General features: G+C 51.7%; 1 protein-coding gene across 1 annotated transcript in view; it reads right to left on the reverse strand.

Annotated features, from left to right (window-relative positions):
• Positions 1-1,051, reverse strand: part of HIF1A (hypoxia inducible factor 1 subunit alpha) — a 34,876-nt gene extending 33,825 nt beyond the window's left edge. The window contains exon 1 of the mRNA XM_049828992.1: positions 754-1,051. Coding sequence (XP_049684949.1) covers positions 754-788 — 35 coding nt within the window. The 5' untranslated portion in view covers positions 789-1,051. The remainder of the gene's footprint in view (positions 1-753) is intronic.
• Positions 1,052-13,236: the final 12,185 nt, after the last annotated feature.

Here is a 13,236-nt window from a genome sequence, read left to right on the forward strand (position 1 = left end):
ATTCCTACCCGCTCATTTGCAGAAGCAAAGCCAGCCCCCCCCCCCCTCCCCGGGTCGCTCCCCGGCACCGCCGCAGCTCGCCCGAAGCCAGACGCCCCCCCCCCCCACACACACACACACCCGACCCCCCCCCACGCCCCCCGGCCTCCCCGCCTGCCCTTCCCTCGGTCCGGTTATCCCTCGTTTTCGGCGCGCAAGGCCGCCCGGCCGCAACGGCTGAGGGCGCGGGGCCCACGCACGCCCCGCGGGGAGAAAACACGCCGCGAGCTCCCACCCGCTGACCCGAGAGCCACGCCAGGCCGGCGGGACAGCTCCCGCCGCGGGAGACGCGCCGCACCTCAGGGAGAAGCCCCCACAGACACGCACGGACACACACCCCCCGCCCCGCACCGGAGCCCCGGCCCTCTCCCCCCGCCGACAAAATGGCGACGTGGACGGCGGGGAGGAGGACGAGGAGGAGGAGGAGGAGGAGGAATGAAAGAGCGAAGCGCTCCGCGGGCTGGGGGAGCGCGGGGCGGGAATGGCGGGGGACCGAGGTCACAAAGCGGGGGGCGGCGGGGGGCCCGCGGAGCGGCGCCGGCAGCACCGGAGGAGATGGCGGAGGAGGGGGGGAGGTTGGGGGGCAGGAGGAGGCGGCCCCCCGGGCCGGGCGGCGAGCGGGGGGGGGGGCGGGCAGCGCGCTGCCGGCGCGGGCCGAGCCCCGGCACCGCGGGCGGGCCCGGTCGGGAGGCCGCGTAAGCCGGCCGGCGGTACCTCTTCTTGTCGGTGACGCCGCCGGGGCTCTCCATGGCGGCGGGCTGAGCTTCTTCTTCCTACCGCCGGCTCCCCTGGATACGAGGCGGGCGGCTCCAATGGCCGCCACGGGGGCGCGGGGAGATGATGGCGGCGCGGCCGGGAAAGGGGCCGGGTCTGGGGCCGCGCGGGCTCAGAGCATCGGGGCAGGCTGCGGGGAGGTGCGGGCGGCGAAGGGCGCAGCGGCGGTGGGCTGGGCCGGGCTGGGCTGGGCCGAGCCGGGCGCGGAGGAGGAGGAGGAGGAGGATGGGGGGGGGGCGGGCAGGGCCGGCCCGGTCCCCGCGTTGCGCCAGTGAGGAGCGGCGGCGCGGCCCGGCCCCCTCGGCCGGCGGGGTCAGCTGAGCGCTCAGCTGGGAGGGGGCCGGCGCCTCACGTGTGGCCGCGGTGTGCGGGGCGGGGCCAGACCCCGGCCCCGCCCCCGGGGCGACCGCCCCCTCCCCGCGGTGAGCTCTCCCCCCCCCTCCCTCGCCCCCCCCCCCCCCGCCCCTCCCCAGCCCCCGGTTTCACGGCAAAGCCGAGCACCGCCGGCGCGGATCGGGAAAAAAACGGGCAAAGACGAGCCCGCCGGCACCGGCCGTGCGTTTACGGGCATACGGCGGCTTGGGAGGGGGGGCCGAGGGGGGGTGTTCTGCTCGGAACTTTTTGTCGGTGCTTGAGTCCTGTCCCACTGGGTTCGTAGTCCTAAAGGCAGGACTTTTCCAGTTACGCACTTCGAGCCCTCCTACTAATTAAGAAGCGCGCGGCCGGGCGGGCCAGACGGATGGCACACGGATCACGAAGCGCGTTTTCGAGCAAGTTTTACAGCTTCCAAAACCCCGACGCCCGCGGGCAGCGCCGGCAGGCTAGACGGGGTTGGGGGGAGCCGCGGGGAGGCACCGCGCCTCCTCTGCCTTCCCTCCCACCCGATCAGGCCTGAACGCCGCCGGCCAAGCACCGGGACGCAGCATCGCGGTCTACTGCCGGGGAGCGGGGAAACGTCCCGGTCCCTTGCCGTGCCCCGGAGAGGCAAGCGGACGGGCGGGCGGCGTTAGGACCAGCGCGGCCCCCGCCGCGGTGTTGCCCCGCTCTGCCCCTGCCCCACTGGCGGCCGCCAGGGGGCGCCAGAGAGCGGCCGCGAGGGGCGGGGCGCGGCGCGGGGTCGCTCCCCTCACGGCGTGGCCGCGGGTGACGGGACCGGGGCCTCGGCCACGGTCACCCCCCCCCACCCCCTCGCCAGGGCGGCGTGGGGCACCGCTCACCTCCGGGGTGAGTTCCGGGGTCTCCTGCAAACCTCGGGTGGCCCGGGAGGCTCGTCAGGAGCGGCAGGCCTGGCGTTGGGACGGCCACGCAGATGCTCGGCGGCGGCCCCTGGGATGGGGAGGCAGGCCGCAGCCGTGGGGGAGCAGGGAGAGGAAAACTGGGCGTTGAGCCCACGCGTTTAGAATTTAAGGTTCCACAGAGGCCTTCGTCCTATGTGTCCGAGCACTGTGGGGAGACGGGAAGGGTACAGCTCCAGGTGGAGGGACTCCGCCGAGCTCAGAGGTTCCTTTACCTCTCGTAGGCTTCCTCCAGCCAGGGCTTTTAAGTGATCCCATGGAGCTGAACCTTACGAGACTACTCGGTTTGCCGCTCAGCGGTAATGATACCTTTTAAAAAAGCAGCTTTGACAGGCATGAGTACCGTCCTTGCGCTGCTGTGTGCACATGCGGTGTTGTAAGAAACACCTGCAGGGCAAAGTGATGTCGTTTCAGTACTGCACCCTCCTAACACTTCTGCAGTGGATTCCGAACTTCCAGGTAATGAGCAGTCGGTTTTGCGTCCAACCATGGGTGTTTTGTGTTTCTGGGTTTGTTTTTTTAAAAATTTCTTTTGAAGAAAAAGCAACGACTGTAACATTAATAGAAATCACCAGGAGTTTCTGTATGAAATGAATTGCTTCTGCCCGCAGCAGTCAGATACACAGAAGAGGCACAGGTGCTATAGTCTCCTTTTATTTCTTTAAGATTTCTCATCAGAACGCTGACAAAGCCCAGCTTGACTTAGCTTATGAGATGTGACAACAGGATAGCCCATGGCAGTGCGGCTGTGGACTACTGATATTTCTGTTGTTCTGTGCTCACTGGAGCCTCGAGAAAAGAAATAATCAAAGCAAGACTTAAACTCAGGTCTCTTGCGTAAGTACCAAGAAGCCCCACACAAGAACTCATGGACAACTTAATCTTTCAAAATGAAGTATGGGCAGTTTAGACATAGGAAGAAATTCACTCCCGCGCGGCAGCTGTTGGCTGTTTTAGTACAGTCACAGACTCACCATAACAGCCCCTAAGGAATTTCCCTGGTGAAATGGGGGGATCTTCTGGCAGGTGCAGAAATGACATACCCAGCTCAGTGCCACCTTCCTCATCGGAGCCCTTGCCACGGGGAATGCGTCAGGGGAGTTTCGGTAGTGAAATGGTGCTACCAGAGGTACTTCCTGTGCCTTAGAGGAGGTTGGTGCGACACAGAGCAGCCGTTGCAGCTTCTCTAAGCTGAGTGTGAGATGAAGCGGTTTCTGGTGAGCCTACCACACTCAGAAATGAAAACCTCTTTTGCACTTCAGCTGCAATCTCGGTGCTCACACTCCCTTCAAAGACCAAGTAGCACCGGTGTGGTCCAGACTTGGGACTGCTTAGCTCTAACGCTACAGAACCCGGCTTATCCTACGCAGTAAACTCTTTATTTACAATCCTACAGCTGTCAGTCCTTTGAATGACAATTTTGGTGCCCATAAGCATGGATGTCTTAGGATCCACTTGTGCACCTTTATTACCATTATCCAGATTTACATACTGTGTGTGCAGTACATGGAAAGGGTTCCTCATTGAATGTTCTCACACTAGGTTCTGATCATTTTAAATCATTCAGGCACAAAGGGTCAAGGTGTGTTAGCAATCCCCGAGTAAAAGACACTGCAGAAAAATCTCAGTCTACAAATTACTAACACTGCTCAAGTTGATTGTTCAAAGATGTCAGACTTCCCAGCATGAATTCGCTGAGGAGCTGTGAGTAAGTGTTGTGGTCTCTTTACTAGACACATTTTTTTCATGCCAAACATGCTTACCCCAAGCTCCTAATAAAGAATACTGCTTCAAAAACCAACTGTGTTTCAGGAGGATGTTAGAGGAAACTTGTTCTGCAATTAAGCATTTCATACTATAGCACCTCTAGAGAGATGTTCAGCAAACGGTCTCCCCCCACACACATCCTGCCCCTTATTAAACTCTTGCGTCACTCCACTAAAATTCTGCACATACATTTTCTTTCCCGCTTTGCCAGTGGCTGATAACAGAAACTTATTACAGTATATAATGCCTTAGTCACTTTTCTTGACCTTTATTGCTGTGCTAAGTTCATACTCCAACTTACGTTAAGAGAACTTCCTGAATAAACTAGTGTTTGCATATGACTAATTAGGGCAAATGCACAAGCTGATGAGTCAGCAAGCAGCTTGGTGAGGACAGTGGTGGGGATGCAGCAGCAGAACAAATCAACGTGAAGATGTGAGATATGCTCCTACCTGTGGCTTCAGATCTGTCTGCTGATGGGTCAGATCTCACCATGATGGGCTCTGTATGCATTAACGCTCCAGACCCAAGTGCATCCCCATCGATAATGACTGGCAAAACTTCTGCTGACTTCAGTGGGAAGAAGATCAGGGGCTTAATTGTCTCAGGCATCTTCCCTCTGAAGAACACTTGTCATTTCTGAGCATGGACTTACCAGGTGGAGGGTGCTAAAGAGGAGTAAGGACTCGCTCCATTTATCTGGCTTGAGCTGGCAGCTCACATCACGTGGGATGTCACTGTAAAAACCCACCCGCAGCACTGGCTTTCCTGGGCTTTTGCTTCGTAGTACAGCCCCTTACATTTAGGGAATTAATATTCATTGATTCAATAAATAAGCACGGTGCTATAATGAAGGGTACATACCGGTCTATCGATGTTTGACCACAAAACCTGCCTTACCCACAGCACCCCTGTGGGAGCGTTTACTTGAAAGAGAAGTGGCACAAGGTCTCTAACGCTGTGCAGACCTGTGGCTCTGCTGCACAGGCTGCCAACGATCTAATGCTCGTTACTACGACTTACTATGCCTAACAATGCCAGAACCCGAGATCTCTGGTAGTCAACTCATTTCACAATAGAAAGGGGAATTGAAATTTGAATCGAATTCAAACCAAAACATTGGTAGTGAAAGCCTAATGCTGCCGTTTCTCAAATATGAAATATTGTCTGAAACAGGGTACGTGATGGAAGACACAATCTCTCTTTGGCAACTGTTCTTTCCTCTGGTCTTTTCTAACCTTAGCACTTCTCCTCTCCTTCTTGTGCCAAGTTCTTATTTATTTTTCTTTTATGCATTTGCACAATCCACATTTTTTGAACTATGACAGTATCTTGAAGTCTGCTTGACTCAGTGCACATTTAGATATTTAGAAATACTCTCTTGACCGTGATTTCTGCACGGAGAAGTACACTGATGTGGGTAACAAATTCTGCAGTATAATAAAAGCACTATGTCCAATTCAGTGTAATTAGATTTGGGGGAAGGATTTTCTACCCATGAAAGGAATTTACCAGATGAAAGCATAAGGCAAGCAGGCGCTCAGCAGGCTACGCTGTAGAGTTTCACCATTCGGCTGCATCCTGCCAACCCCGGGCCACTCCTGAGCAGATATTGCCAATTGTACGGTGGTTTTCCTGATGTGGACAAAAAGCAGGATGGAATTTTAAAATTGTCCTTACAGAAAAGATGGGTTTGTGGTCAAAGCCCCTGAACGAAGGCTTGGGGAGCCGAGGTTTGGTTCCAGGCTTTCTGTTGGACTCTACACAAATCACTCAGAGAAAGGCTTTCGGATTTCAGTGCTGCAATCCTTTGCCGCAGTGCTGAGCGGAGGAGTTCACTGCGTGCCGGGTGTGGAGTCCGGCTCCCCATGCAGTGCACCAGGAGAGCTGGGGACCTGAGCAGGAGCCTCAGAAACCAGCTGCGGAGGAAGCGACTGAGATAACCACAATGGAAACACTGAAAAAAAAAAAAGGAGCGCTGCTTGGACCTATGGCCTTGCCAAAGCCAGGTCCGGTTTTTGGCCTTCAAGACACTCCTCTATGCTCAGGATCCTCAGCTGGTGGCTCTGCCCTGCAGCTAGGCACGGCAATGGGACTCGGAAAGAGCAGCCAAAGTCAGGGGGGTAAAGTGCTCTCTTGGAGGTCAGAGGTGCTTGTTCAACCTCTGTCCTGTCCAGCTCAGACCGGGGTTTGGCACCCACTTGGACAAAGCTTCGTTTCTTCTCTCCTCTGGGAGCTGCTTCACTTTAGTCCCTTAACTGCTGTTTACAGAGAGACACTTGGGGACGTGGGGGAGCTGGGTTTAAATCCTCTCTCCAAACCAGGCAAAAGAGAGATTTGGGCACAGGTTTGCCCCACTCGGCTTTTGGAGGGTGCAGGAGTGCCTAAAGAGCGGGTTTGGTGCTCCTCACCTCGCTCCCCAGTACTCTTGAGCATACCAAGTGCTGTTTTCATGGCCATCGGTCTTACCGTGTAAGATGGAGACACAAACTCTTCCACCTCCTCCTTCCACCCTTGCCTCTGCTCGCACACTCCGAGCACGACTTTCTCGTGAGGCCACGGTGACCAGCGCAGCGCGGTCTGTCGTCACACCGGTAAGCAGGCCACCGGCTGGTTGTGCTTGTGACCAACAAAGTGTTTTTAACCTACATCTCTGGAGCCCGCAAGACACTCCCAATATGCCAATCAGCCCATAACACCTCATACCTACCAGGCTAGTTTTACTTTCTTCTTTGCCCAGCTTCCCTTTTGAAGGTACTATAAACACAAGTGAAATGCTTTGAGGACACGTAAGGGAAACCAGACGAGCAGTCAGCAGATGCAGCGTGAACTGTGCGACAGTCTTTGCATAAGTTATAACCTAGAGCAGAGGGAAAATGCGTTTCTCAGAAGGAGACGTGGTTTCAATTTCATGCAGATTTCTGACTCCTACAGCTAGTTATGATCCGCAGGAATGTTCTGAAAGAGGTTTCTTTTTCCTTTTTTTGATCCTTTTCATCCCTTCTACCAAGCCCTTTGTTATTTTACCGCCTGGACCGCAAGTTTCTCACGCGGAGCAAGAAAGATTCGGAAATAAATCAAAAGATGAAATTGAATGGGCTTCAGCTGTAATTAAAATGTAAAGGGGGCCAAACTATTTTACCTGGTCCAAAATTGAGAACTGTTTAAAATACTGGGGGTTTTTTTCCTGTTTTGGCATTAAAACATGCTTTCTTTCCAATGATACAGCTTCTTAAGTGTTTCTACTTAACATTTCCCCAACTTGGATCTAGCTAAAACACAAAGGGCTTGAGGTTTTATTTGTTTGTTTGTTTGTTTGTTTTCCCCCAACACACTAGAAAATGCAGTGCAAGCTTTAATGACTATGTCTGTTTTAACATGCCTTTTGGAGGACTGTAGGCATTTATGGGGGAATGAGGTAATTAATATATTACTTAGGCATGCAAAGACAAGTTGGAAGCAGCTGTCTTCTCTTGATATGGCAACACAATCGTTAAAACAATGGCTTCTTATGTCTTTTTTTTTTCCTCTCTGTGTTCACAGACCAGTCAAATTGCTTGTATAAGTCAAAGCGTTAAGAGCTCACCATATTTTCAGGACCAGTGATTTCTCTCTCAAACACGCTGTTCTCTCTTACTTATTTGAAGTAGCAAAATGAAATTCAGTATCACGATCCCTTTAAGGAAATGCTGGTATTCAAGTAAACTCAAGAGCTCCCATGTTCTCATTTCAGCCTCTAAAAAATGACTTTTAGGGTACATCCATCACTCTTCCAGACTCAGTTTTTCCACCTAGTAAGCCAGAACCACAGCCTTCACAGACGCAGTGAGAAGATGTGAGTTTAGCTGATCCAGCCAGCTGTGAGAGGTGTCCCGTACCCCAGAGCCTGGGATCCAGAAGCAGATGAAGGAAGGATCAGGTCGCATTGCTTCCTGCCTTGCAGAAAGCAGGTGGGTAGGTGAAGGGGGGGATGCCTGAACCGATGCTTCTAAATTGCAGGGTCAAGGAACTGATCATTGCTCTAGGCAGAAATAAGCACTTTGCCAGCTTGATGACAACAGAGCTGAGACACAGATTACAGTTCCTTTAATTTTCTTCCAGTTAATTAAATGATCAATTGCAATATTGGCTTTCAGCCATGGCAATGCCAGCCGAAATGAGTTCTCCACTTTATTAGAGGCTAATCAATAGGCAACATTTGCAGCAGTGATATGGGGGTTTATTTTAAAGCCAAATATCAAAATGCGGAGGCAAAATACTGCTGTTATTCACAGCGAATTGAGATCTTGCCTTGCCCCCCAAAAATCCCAGTGAAGGGAGGAATGGCACAAGTAGTTACAGCTTTAGCTTGGGTTGTGTTTTCACTTTTCTGCTCTACCATAGACTTCCTGCATGACCACAGACAAAACACTTAGGTCCAGATACGCAAAGATACTCAGGCAACTGAGATAAAAATCAGTTGGACTTAGATACATAAATAGTTTGTGGATCTGGTCCTTTGGAAGGGAAACTGAGTTCTCCACTTATGAATGGGGTAATAGGTACTTCCCAGCAGAACTGCAACAACTCCAGTCAGGGAAGACAAAGGCCAAGTAAGAGCTGAGGAAAGGCAGCGACTGAACAGCTCCAGGGTATTTGGCCACAAAGCAGCATCTGAGCGCTCTGCCCGGTGTCTTCTCCTTAGTGCTACCCACCTCAGCCAGCAGTAACAGAGACCGACATCCCCTTTGATCGCTTTCCAGCTGTTTCTTGGTTCAAACTCTTCACTCCCAAGGACTTCAGCTAGCGACACTGCGGCGTGCAGGAAGGGTGAAGTGAGGGGCGGTGAAACAAGGACCACCAGTGCTGGGTTGTCAGGCCACTTTGGCAGGTGGGAAAATTAAAAAAAAATAATAAAATAGTTGAGGCACAGAATGGGCTGGGGGCATTCCTGTACTGTTAATGAGGAATTTGGCAAGCCTGGCAGGTTAAGGCAGGAGCTAATAAGCACAGCATTTCAGAGACCAGGAAAACCCTGGGATCGTATGTCAAAAGATGTCAACGCAGAATGGAAGGAGTGTGCCAAGGAACTGAGTAAGCAAAATTCAGAACCATAATGACAAAGTTGGTGCATCAAACCTCTCTTTGCTATCTGAGATCACATGTTAAGTAAAGTAATGAAACTGTTTATCAATAAAAGGCAACTTATGAGCGTGGGAAACAAAGATCTCGTAGGAACTGGATCTAGATAAGAATGACCACAGACCTCACCATTTTCAGAACCAAATGAAAATTTGTTTATGCTGTCAGCTTTTGCTCGGTGCAAGCCTTTAGTACATATAGTTATTCATGCACCCAACAAAGAGAGATACACACAAGCTAATCAAGTTTTCTTTTTCCTATTGTCTTAGAAAGGAGAGAAAAACTTAGTTCAGGGATGTAATTTTCATTTTCAGACAGCTGAGAAGCCCTCAGTTCATCATGAACAAAATACCTCACCAAAAAACAGGACAGCAAGGTCAGATACCAGTTAAATTTCATCACTATTTCATGGCTGCTGCCTTTATTAAATAACAAATAATGCAAGAAGACTATAGCAATAGCATCTCTACTACTCATTTGTATTACTAGAACTGTTACGCAAAACTGAGAGAAGATGGTACTGCCCGCAGTCTCCCCCAGGTAAAAGCAAGCGTAGGCCTGAGTACAGCAGCTTGTGGATTATTGATAGGATGAACAGCTGAACATTAGACCATCTTCTCCCAAAGCGGCAGCGAAAGAAATCTAATTGGCAGAGTAGAGCATGGTGTCTGGAGAAGGAAGAATCCATTCTGGTGTAACAGGAACACTTTTGCAGGGTTTTAAACTGATTTAAGCTTGAAAACAAACAACAAAAAAATCAACCCCTTAGGCACCAAGATCCACAGGAGACATAATCAAGGTGAACTGGGCCAGGAATTCATGAACCAAAGAGTCTCAGTAGCTGTTAGAGGCATACGTATCACTATAACTGATTTATTGGGCAGGAACTCATGCCTGGCTCACCTGGTACTCTCAGTCTGACATGTCCGGAGCACCGCACCCTCACCCATGTGCCAAGCATCCCTAAGGCTCAGACAGACGGAAAAAGGCCTGCAAGTGGTAGAGTTGGGGGGAAAGAAACACCTCAGTGACATCTCAGGCTCCTCTATAGGCAGCCTCGCTGACTGAGCAATGCCTCTTACATTGCATTTTGGTGCGATCTTGCTTCCCCGCAGGTATGTGCAGAGGAGGGGGCAGAGGAGAGCCCCGGCGAGGTGCCCCCAGTGCATCAGGCTGCAGGCAAGGCAGCGGCAGGCAGGCTGCTCCCACTGTGTGGCTTCTCGGTGGAAAATTGGAAATGTAGAAACATAGCCACAATAATAAAACCCAACAGAAGACATCCCCTCCTCCCTCAAAATACAGACACGCAGGCTTGGCTCACCCCAAAGGTCAGCTCATTGCCAGTCCATTGACTTCTTTGAGATCATGTAGGCAGCTAGTCCGCTTCTCAGGGATACATCCCAAGTTTCCAAATTCACAGATCTGTGTGGTAACCACTAATCTTCCTGGAAGGGATTTTTTACAGACAAAAAGTCCCTCACATGTTTTTACCCCATCAAGAAAAGACAAGTATCTTGCATCATACAACTCTTATTATTTTTCCCTGCAAAGCAAACTCGTCTTAAAGAATGGGCTGAAAATTACTTAAACGAGCTGAAAACTACTCAGGAGCAATGTTTATTCTGCAAAACATAGTTATCTCATGTCCAGGAGCCGTCATTAATTTGAAAAGTTTCCACATGACCTCAGAGTTTCTGCAGCATGTGTAAGCGTCCTGCAGCCTCTGCTGCATATGATGGTGAAAAAATTGCTACTGCAGCCCCGTGGAAAGAGTAATAAAGTTCTGTCTGTCGTGTCTGAGACAGCGCGACCAGTTTATTTTTTAAAATCAATTATAAAACTGCACATCTCAGTGCAAGTACTTAATTGGTGCGTATGCATGCTCACCTAAAAAATGCTGCTAAGCAGAGGTAGCTGCTGGTCACAGGGTTATGGCCTGTGTCAGACACAGGTATGCTTCCTGAGATTGGATGTGGCCAGCTTTGAAGTGCTAGGTGTCAGTGAAATCGGGCCAAGCTCTTGCAGGCTCATAGGAGGAGTATGAGGAAAATATAATTTCCTGGAGTTAGCTAACATATCTGACCAGAGAAAGTCAATCTCATCGATTAGTATCTCTTCTTCTGTTGGCTCTCTCTAATCTCTCCTGCTTGGGCGACTCCTCCCAAACGCCTCATTGCTAAACAGCAATTAAAGCTTAAATACATCAGCAACACCGTATTATAAACTCGCTCGCAAACCACATGGTGCTGCCAAGCCTGGCCGTGACAGTGGGACTCTGCCTCATCGCTGGCTGCTTTCCCGTGCCAGGAATATCGATCAGTCACTCTGAAACGACGTCAGAGTTCACGGCCCGTTATAATATGATTTTGACCTTTACGAAGTGACTGTAGCCTCTGCGGGCAGTGCAGTTTCAGGTGGGGCTGGGTTTAGGTGACGGTCCCTGTCCCCTGCTCCCAGGCAGCTCCTGCCCCAGCAACCGCTTTCTTCTCCGCTTGACCAGGCCAGAAGTTGTCCTTTCTCCTTTCGGATAACGGGAAGCATTTATAGTCCACCATACATGCGATGGCGTATTGCAGCTCTCCGGTTAGCGCTCGCTGCAGCACCCGTGCAGACACTCGATGTGCTGCCCGCAGAGCCCGGCGGGGCAGGGAAACCCAGGGCTTTCCCTTTCAATATTCAGCTTATCACCAGGAATATAGGGACCAGCCAAGGAAACCTGTGTCTCCCTTTACCTCGCTGAGTCTGCAGCAGTTTTGAGTGGGGTTTTTTTGAAGGCGAGGCAAAGGGGTTTTGATAGGAAACCATCGTCTGTGGCGCCTGGGGAGGGACCTAGGTGTGCTAACCCCTGCCGAGCGGGGACTCCCGCGAGTTGAGGGGATGCGCATGGAAGAGGGGAGGACGGGCAGCGAGAAGGCTCTGACTCTGTAATCCCTCCCCTACACAAATAATCTCTGCTCCCCCAGGTCACCTCGGTGACATTTTGCTGTGGCAGGTCAATAAGCAGCGGTTCCCCAGGTACGAAACGGGACGCTTCTCCAAAGCACGCTGAGTTTGACTCAGTTTGCTAACGCTGCTGAGCGCGTGAGCTTCCAGGCAAGCTGCTCTGTTCCATTTCTTCTGCATAGCAGCACGGCCGAGTGCATTTCCCCTGTGATGAAACCGGGAGATAAGGAGTTATTTTCAAGTCCTGGAGACTTGTGTGAGAGCAGGGTGAGGGCCTCCTCGCTTTGTTTACACACCATTTTGGTGGAAAAGCAAAGAGGTGAGCCTGGGAAGAGGGAGGCTTTGCCAGGGCATCCTGCTGAGATGTCCTTGGAGGTCCCCGAGCTCCTAAACCACAGAGGGGATGGGTAAAAGGATGGAGGTGGCCGGAGAGCACAGGGATGGTAAACACATGACTCAGGCATGAAGTGGTTTCAGCAGAGGGATGGTAATGCACAAGCAATAAAATGGGAGCTACCAGCACAACATTTCCTGTTAACCACATACCAGACTCGCTCAGTTTTCCAAGGAGAAGACACCAGGGAGAGGAGGGAGGGATCTGCTGAGAAGCCAGTCCGTGCCAAAACTTTACCCTAGACATAAAAGATGAGAAGTTCCCATCACAACCCAGAGGAGTCTGGGTACACGAAAGCTGCAGCAGGCAATAAAATATAAATTGGGGGCAGAAACGGGAGCAGCACTGGAGAGAGCCAGGTGAAAGCCCGCAGCCGGGCAGAGGTCTGGGCAGCGCTGGGGAAGCGACCCCCCAGCCCCCCTTGCGCAGAGCTGGGGCTTTCCCGGGTGGGCTCCGCTAATTTTTAACTCTCTAGAAAAGAGAATTGGCATTGGGACAGGTGTCCGGAGCTGCTCGTTTTGGAGCAGCGCTGCCTTCGCTGCCATCAGGAAAGTTGCAGGTTGCTTTAATAAATGCTTTCTGCAAGCAGCCTTTTAATGGGATCTTTTGCCTCTGGAGGATGTGACGTGTGGTAACAGTCTGTCTGCAGAAACACTTGCCCGTCTGTCTGCAGAAATAGGCCAAACACGGAGTTTTCTCCTTACTCACACCAAAAAAAAAAAAAAAAAAAAAAAGTTTTTTTTAACTTAAAAACTCACGTGCTTTCACGGAGCGCAGACATGGCACTGTCAGCCGCTGGGGGAGAGTTTTTCTCTCCGTCACACAGAGCGGGATCTGCTGCCAGGCTGCCGTATAGTAGCTGTTCTGAGTGCCTCTGTTTATACTCGTGGAATATATTTTATG

Source organism: Accipiter gentilis, chromosome 25 (genome assembly GCF_929443795.1).
Source record: "Accipiter gentilis chromosome 25, bAccGen1.1, whole genome shotgun sequence".
In the NCBI taxonomy this organism is placed as follows: domain Eukaryota; kingdom Metazoa; phylum Chordata; class Aves; order Accipitriformes; family Accipitridae; genus Astur; species Astur gentilis.